The 8824-nt window shown below is 35.4% G+C and overlaps 1 protein-coding gene across 10 annotated transcripts in view; it reads left to right on the plus strand.

Annotated features, from left to right (window-relative positions):
• Positions 1-8501, plus strand: part of FUS5 (Proteasome component (PCI) domain protein) — a 36664-nt gene extending 28163 nt beyond the window's left edge. The window contains exons 5-9 of one of the 10 annotated variants that reach the window (XM_089786498.1): positions 5990-6034; positions 6156-6226; positions 6541-6673; positions 6758-6902; positions 8345-8501. In XM_089786498.1, the coding sequence (XP_089642624.1) occupies positions 5990-6034; positions 6156-6226; positions 6541-6673; positions 6758-6868 (360 nt within the window). In that variant the 3' untranslated portion in view covers positions 6869-6902; positions 8345-8501. Of the gene's footprint in view, positions 1-5989; positions 6035-6155; positions 6227-6540; positions 6674-6757; positions 7480-8344 lie in introns of those variants that run through there. The other 9 variants (XM_089786495.1, XM_089786497.1, XM_089786502.1 and 6 more) reach the window with 9 other exon arrangements.
• The last annotated feature ends 323 nt before the right edge of the window (positions 8502-8824 follow it).

Raw genomic sequence — 8824 nt, forward strand, 5'->3', positions numbered from 1 at the left:
ATCTCTGATTATTCTCCCTTTCATCCTGAAAATGGAAACCAAACTAGTACCTATCACTGTTATTTCAAATTTGAAGAACTCCAAAAAACATTTGTTGGAAAGAGGGTTGCTCACTATGTGAGACAACAATCAAGGACCAATGGAAAGGCTAGAATGTGGTGAGATCCTTGGTTGCTCAATGTGGCGAGATCCAAAGTCAATGTAGGAGTGCTCCTATTAGCGACCGGCTAAAAGTCGGGGATGATATCTTTTGTAGAGTTGAAAATTTGATAATCAGGAGACTTACTAGAAAGAGCATGCAAGAACTTCCTGGCTTCTCTCTGGTGACAAGAACACTAAATTTTTTTCATAGGCTTGCCTGTCATAGAAGATCAATGAATAATCTAGTAGCCCTTCAAGATGAACACCCTTTTATGAAGCTACTTGGCCAATATTTTCATGCAGAGCAATGTACATGATGAAGTATCCCAGCAGGAAGTTTTTACTGTCATTCCCTCTCTGGTCTCTGATGCTAATAATCCCGACCTTCTGAAACCCATAGATATGGAGGAAGTGGAGAAAGTTGTCTTTAGCTTGAGTATGAGAAAATCTTCTGGACCCAATGGCTTTTGAATTGACTTTTTCAGATCTTATGGGAAGCTTTGCTGGTTAGTGTAATGGCTCGCATAAACGAGTCTGTAGGAAGGAAAATAATGCTTAAATCTTGAGTCGTTCTCTTATTTCCCTAATTTTGAAAGCAGAGGGAGCTTTCATTTCTAACTACTGGCCTGTTACTTTATGTAATGTGATTAACATATAATCATACCAGTGATTGCGCAGAGGTTCAAACCCCTCTTCCCTAGAATTATCTCCCTTGAACGAGGTAGCTTTGTTGGAGGGAGACATTTCTGACAGAGTTATTCTTGGCCACTAGTTAATTCCCTCAACGCATAACTCTAGCAATAGAGGGATATTTATCAAACTAGATATTTTGAAGCTTATGGTAGAGTTGAGTGGTGTTTTTTGGTGCGAATGTTGGTTGCCTTTGGTTTCTTCCAAGATTGGATTGCCTAGATCATGAACTGTGTTTGTTCTCCCAGTTACTGTCTCTTAATTAATGGTATATCTGCCCATCCTTTCAGTGCCTGACATGGTCTTCGTCAAGGAGATCCATGTTCCTCATACTTGTTTCATTTTCTCCTTCTCATCAAAAGCTTGTAGACACTTTTTACAGAGAAGACAACTAGTACTGCTAATTGGTATCAAGGTTGGTATGGAGTTTTATCCCACCTCCAATTTGTTGATTATACAAGTGAGTTGCCATTTGCACAGAAGCAAGAATGATATAAGATACCCTTAATAACTATCACAATGCAAAAAATCAAGTCATCCATGCTTGTACATCCAAACTGGTGCTTTTTAAGCTTGAAGAGACTTCAAAATAGAATTCTGGGCATTTTGTGCTTCATGCAGTCCTCTTTCCTTTAGAGTATTGAGGAGAATCTTTGCACTTCATAAAAATGACAATGCCTGTTAGGAAGAGCCTCATGGAGCGGATCTGAAAAACTCAACCGTTGACCCCACAAATAGATAAGCTATGGAGGAAGACTTACCTTCTTGCAACCTGTGGCTCAGGCCATGACATATAAATTCTCTTTTCTTGCTGCTCCTCACACCATTTGGAAGGGGTCAGATAAGATGGAAAATTTCGATGGAGTGAAGCAAAGGACTGGAGAAAGTGGACCCTCGCTGGGTGGGAGAATGTCACTTAGCCCTAGATGAAGGGTGTTTTTGATGTGTTCTTTGCTACATCAAGGAAGAAATATCATACCCATCTCATTTTGAATGATCCTTCACTCAGGATCATAGAAAAATGATTTTCTATGCTTTCAAATTAAAAAAAGAAAGATGAGTTGAATTGAAGCAACATTTTGGAAAAATGGAAGAGGAGAGTCTGCTAAGTTTCCAAATTGTTAGACTATAGCGTTGTTTTCTGGTATGGGTCTTGTCCAAATTGGGTATGAGTTTGGCCTGTGAATCAGATAGGATTTGGGTTTTTCCTGGTGACGATTTTGTTTTGAATCCATTTCAGTTTTGATGATTTATTACGTGTATTTTCTAAGTTTTGTTCAATTGAAACATTAAAACCCCTGGTTTATAGAGCCTATCAGAAAGAACGAAGAAATAGTTTGGTTCTTCAGCATTCAGTCAAAATTAAAAGATCACAAGATAGAAATATTCGTTCCATGGACTAAATCCAATTTGGTAAGATTGCTAAATCAAATATTTTCTTGTCGAGAAAGTGTTCTTAAGCTTTTTGATTTTCGGATTCTTAGTACATTACTTATGAGGTATACACATTTATAATTTTATTTTAAAAGGTCAAGCAATAAAATCTGTAATGGTAATAGTATTACCATTACTTTTCTATTTTTAAAAATATTCTAGCCATAATTGAAGAAACAAATCATTATATAATTTGATAAAGATATTTCCATCTGTACAACATCTTGGGCTAGAGCTTGGAAGGAAGATTTATTTTAAAGACACCGCAATGTTGATGGTCCAAACACCACTGTGGGAAGAACTTGCACTTTCCAAGGATGGAAGTTACGGCATCAGGGTGTGCATCTAATCCTGTGTATTTGCCACGCCTCTAATTTAATTAGGTAATTTTTAGCTTTCATGATTCTTTTCAGCTCACCATGCCTTGACAAATGTGTGGAAAGTGAAGATACAAATCAAGTAATGTATTGGGTATAATAAATATATATCACCATGCTTTCAGGAATTCTTATAATGGATTCACTAAAGGATAAAAAAAATTCAGTAATATTTCCTTAATATATAATGTAATCATTCTATTCATTTTTTTAATTTTTGGAGTATCTAATATTTCTAATTTTAATTTATGATAAACATATTTAATTTTTTTAATATTTTTATGGCGAAACATTATATTTATATTAATAATAACTGGTTCAAAATAGCTCCCAGAGAAAAGAACTAGAAAAAAAAAACTCCGGTCATCACCTAATACTAAGAGGATGCAAAAGAAGAAATACTGCAGCAAGAGAGAGTATCTATCAACACTAATGAATCTTGTCCTTGAGATTCCCAAATCGAGAATATTGTGATTACAAAGAGCTCCAAACTCATATGAATACAATTCATTGTTTGGTGTCGGAGACAAAACCAAGAGCCAAGCCAGAACATATTTAAATTTGTTATATAATTAATTTATTTAATATTTAATATGTATAAATTGATTATTAATTTGTATTTATGATTTTTTATATCTTTTTTGTAAGCTTCCAACCCATAATTTTTTTTTGCCTATATCCATGTACTGTACCCACAATTCTGATTCTGAGTCAGCAATGTAGAAAGACTCAAATCCAAAGCTCTTCATACTGGTTGGCAGCTTGGTTTAAATATCATCTGGTGGCAAGTCTGTCTAGAAAAGAATGTCAGGCTGCAGAATATTCCAAGAAACCACTTCTTGGTGCGTTCTTTGCTACACCAAGGAAGGAACTTCAGACAATCACATTTTGAATGCTCTTTTACTCAAGATCTGGGAAAGGATGGATCTCTGCTTTTAAATTAAAATGTAAAGATGAGTTGAATTTTGGAAAATGGAAAAGAAGACACTAATAGTAATCACTAATCATCGTTTCCTCCTGGCTGGCAGTTTGGTTAAAACTTCATCCGGTGGCAAGTCTGGCTAGAAAGGAATGACAGGATATTCTGAGAAACTTCTTCTGTCAATGCTGTTTAGGTCACAAATTTTGACTAGTGTGAAACTTATCACCCAGTTCAAACACCTAGATGAATGCTAAAGATATCTCACAAAGGTGATGGAGCAAATAGAGATGAGAAATGCCTCCACAAGGTTGTATAAATATCAACACTGATGGAACTGCCAAAGACAATCACGGTAGACCTGTTACTGGCATTGATTGCAGAAACTACAGAGGGACTACTCTCTTTTGGGAACTGAATGGCCTTGGCAAGACTACAAACAATGAAGCTGAGGTTTTAGCACTAAGATCTGCTTCCATTTGTGCTTTCAGTCAAGGTCACAAGAAAGTACTTTTAGACTCTTTATCTCAAATCTTACTAGGAGATTTCGACTGCTTGAGAAATTTATCCTTGGACTCTTGGAGCCTGAATCGAGCAACTATGGAAAGACTTGGTGTTATCCCACTCTATGTTGGCCGAGCCAAGAACAAATTGGTGGACATTCTAGCTAAATTGGGTGTCTCAGTTGGACCTCAGTGGTCGCTGGCACAATGGGATGGCACATGACGATGTGAGAGTTTAGCACATTGCCGGCCAGCTTCAGGCCTTAGTTTGTCTTTTGTCTCTCTTGGGAATCTTGCTGTTCTGTGCAGCCTCCCATATGACCGTTGCTGAGCTTTATTGTTGCCATGATTGCTGGCCAATTCTTGTTCCTTGTTTGGTTTTGAGTAAATAATTCAAATCTTTCCCGAATTTTAAACAACACACAAAGTTCTGCAACTTACCTTTTTTTAAAGCCATCAAATATTTTTAAATAACCTGTTATATCCTACTAGTAAAACTGTAATACAATTTTAAATAATATGCATAATGCCGTTAAAAAGGACAAGGAATGAATTTAGAGAATGCACAAATAGGCAATCTGTTGACAATTTGTGAAGGCTCGCAGCAAGGATTTTTTTTGTTGTTGTTAGCTGGCTAGTTTTTGGACTTGGTGAGTGGTGAGTTAACTTGCCTAGCAGATTTGGCTCTTAGAGTACTTCCAAGTTGGTTTAGTCTTTTTTTACCGGGATTGTTTAGCTTTCGTTGCACATTAAGGGCAGCAATTTAGGATCCCAAGTTTCATCTGGTAATTCCACTAGTTTGGGAACTACTCTAGTATATATTTCTAAAAAGCTCTTAAAAGAACAGCTTAATCTCTGCACTATTTCCTGATCTTGTAATTATGACTTGTAGGCACTGATGTTGGTTCTACAGGTTCTACAGTCCTCATATGGTTAAACCTTACCTGAGTAGCTTTTGGCCTGCACATCATGACAACATTGTAAACAGCATTGTCCATTAATATGATATTGCTATCAGGATTTAACTGTGTAGTTTTTGAGTCAAACTCATTGAACCATGTATCACGAGTAGTGATTCAACACGAATCCATCTCTCATGAGAATAAATGGAACACTTAGCACTCATTGGATCTAGGTGATTATCTCCTACTTAGCATTGTCCATTTTATGGATCATATGAAACATTGAGTTCAGATTCAAATGTACCTTGGTTGTTACCGTCTTCGCTACCTGTGCATGCGAGTTCGTCCTCTTTTTCTAGATCCTGTAGTTTGTAGCATATTGCAAAAAATAAAATTGTGTTCCTCACATTGCTGGCTTATTGGAGTTTAATCTCTTAGTATCATTATTGCCTAGATTTGTGACATTGATTTCTCATTAAAGATGAAAACTCTATGCCTTCATCTTCTTTATCTTGATAGTGATTTCTTCTATGTGATACTTTGATCCGCTGGTAGAGGTTGCTGTCTACATTCCTTGCTCAGGCATAAGAGATTCTCATACATATGATTTGATCTTCTGGTGGGCATCCAGTAGCATTCATCTTACACAACGAAGCATCTTACTTCACCTCTATTTCTTTTTCTATTCTTTCCATGGCGCCTTTTTTGATTCTAGCCAAGGATTCCACTTCAATATATGTTGTTTTTGCCAACAGGGTACTGTGCATGTTAGAGAATTTCTTACTGTGTAATCGCTTGTAAGATTACCATTATTGTGGAGGGTATTGTGAGGAAATGTTTGCTTCTATATTGTATCAAAAAGAAATTCTGCAACTATTCAAATTTTAAATGTATATAATGATTGTGATTGATTGTTTTGGTCCCCTTATAATTTGAGAATTAAGATTGACATTCTCAGTCCTTATAATTTGAGTGTGTATCTCTCTATATTTTAGAAACTATTTGTTTATCCTTGATTTGCAGGGTATTGTAAAAGGAAAATTGGACCAACGAAGAAGATGTTTTGAGGTTCTGTTCTGCTCAACAATAGAGCTTTATTTGCTTTTTCACATGTTTATTTGCACATGAAATCTTCCATCTGTTGTCTGTATTCTCAAATATGATAGTAGTTTTTGTTGTTGTGGAACAGGTGCAATTTGCAGCAGGAAGGGATTTGAGACCTGGTCAACTTGATAATATGATGAATACATTATCAAATTGGTTGGTTGATTTTTTATTCTTAAGCTTTGCCCTGGAACAATTTTATATTTTCTACAAATCCTTTTTGTCAGCTTTTATGTATTATTGGTTTGATTTAGATTGTCATATATTTATTGTATTGTGACCTAAACTCAATCTTCCTGGATGATCAGACTAATGACATGTACCGATATTATATAGCCTTAAACATCTATTTGATTATTTGAATATGGATATTTGAATTAGGAATAGAATGATACCATACAGCAGCCAGCTTTTTTTTCTAGTAAAATAATTTTTCTACCCTCTGCATAACCTTACGAAATATCAAACAGGCTCACTACCTCGGATAATCTTCTTCTAACAATTCAAGAAAAGATCAAATGGGCAGACACCATGAGTGAGATCGACAGAAAACATGCTAAGGAAATTGAAGATAAGACAGAAGAAATGAAATCTTCCATAAAGGTCAGCTTTTCTTATTCCTTACCAAGTAAATATAAGAAATGACAGATTGTAAGGAACTTATAGGCCTTTTATATTCCGATGTAGAATGTGGTTGGAAGATGTTTGTTTCTTACTCGTTGGCAGAAGTTTAAAACTGTAAGCAGGCAGCCTTGCGTGGGCATGAAGAATTTACCTACTCTGAATCTGGAGGTGTGATGGATTATGAGGAAGATAGAAGTCGACCGAAAAGGTCTCGTGCAATATAATTGTTTAACATTTTAAATAAAAAAAGTATTGTTGAAGCCGTAGATCAATATTCTGTGATTCCATGAGCTGATTTATAATTTATTCCTGGAAGTGCAGGCGGAGGTAACACAGTTATTTGTTAAAAGTTTAATTTCTGGTCTTTGAGACAGTTCATATTTTTTCGTATTTGCCTCAGTTCAGAGAATGGTAATTATACAGCATTAGTCATTGCTTTTGGAGAATAGTGCAGTCAGACTATAAGAATGTCTCGTAATTAAGAGTTTATTTTTTGCCTTTGCAATTTGATGCACTATTTAGTTTTTTCTATGTAAAGATTAAAATATTGCCTTTCCTCTGCAAATCTTTACATGCTACTGGATCTGCATCGCTTAGATATTGTATCAAGCTATTTGCTAATTTTGTTGAGCAAAGCCCTCTTGATCACAATCTATGCAAAGGAACTGTTAAATTTTTGTCATATTGGAAAAATAGATAACCAATTAGTATTTACGATTCTGGTTATTCGAGTTTTTGTTTGTATAAATGAATTGAACTGAATATCAAATCATGTTACTGAGTTACCAGTGTCTATCTTGGTTAGAGTCAATGATTCGATTGGGGATGTTGCTCATGTTATTGTAATGCATTCTTGATTCATTGGAAATGAATCAGAGCAATATGTTTCATGGTCTTTGTCATTTATCAATCCATATATTGGTATGGACAGTGATGCGGACATTGCACAAGTTTTTGAGTTTCTTGATTCATTGGACGTTCTTGTCATTTGCCATTTTGTATGTTGGTTTGGACAATGATGGGGCGTTGCATGTTTTTGAGATGCATTCTTGATTTATTGGAAATGAACTGAGCAATATCTTCCTTGGTCTTGTCAATTACCAATGTGTATGTTGGCTTGGACAAGATGTGACATTATTATGGAACAGGCAAATGTAATCTGTCTACTTGAAACTGGCCAGTTTTTTAGTGCAGGCAATGCCATGCAGTCTCAGTTCTTTTGCAATGAAACCGTATGATGTCCTCTTTGGCCTTATATTTACAATTTTTTAACTGGTTTGAAACCATGAACAATAAGCTGGTTGATGTCTTCTTTGGCCTTATATTTACAATATTTTTTTGTGTTAGGTTGAAACTTCGAACAATACTGTGCTATTCAGTTTTAGTTACGACCAAATGTTGGTCTGAAATTTATTATATGAACAGGATGATAAATATAAACTTGATCATTGAATTAATATTTTTTTTGAAATATTGCTGGACTATTAATTAGTTTGGCAATCTAATGGACAAGTTATTGACGTGCCAAGAGAATTTGATCAGGCAAATCATTAATCTTCTCAAATATGAAACTAATTATTGAATGTGCTGGATTTTAAAATCTTTCCATATCATCCTCAATACCTACCTGCTAATTGTAAAGTAATGCAGGCAAACAGGACACTTGGTTGAGCTTTGACATCCTTTAGTTGAGCGGTGGCATTCAGTTTGCTTTTGGGATCTAGTTAGCAGTCAAACCTAGATGCTAATCGATTGACTTCTTTCGCATGTTATTTGATTAAAAAATTGTATTAAGTAATATTTGTTATATCATCGAGTCTGAGTTTGCCAGCAGCTTTAAAATTCTAGCAGATTATGTATATATATAAAATGCCAGCCTCTTTTCATAGGCTAAAGTCACTGCACCTGGCAAATGTTATGTATTCTTAATATAGTTCTACTAAGAAAGCTAGCTTCATGATGATAACAATTTTGTTGTTGTTGAGGTTCAATCATCTGGCATTTGAATGGCGTCTTCACTTGAATCGCAGTACTAAAGATGTTTAACATGGGTAGGGTCTGGAGCAAAGGCAAATTACACAACTAGTTGCTTTTCATACGCTTGTGTATATACTATATAGAACCAGTGGC

The sequence above is a fragment of the Cupressus sempervirens genome, chromosome 6 (assembly GCF_028749045.1).
Source record: "Cupressus sempervirens isolate cs-2001-9-10 chromosome 6, ASM2874904v1, whole genome shotgun sequence".
NCBI lineage: Eukaryota > Viridiplantae > Streptophyta > Pinopsida > Cupressales > Cupressaceae > Cupressus > Cupressus sempervirens.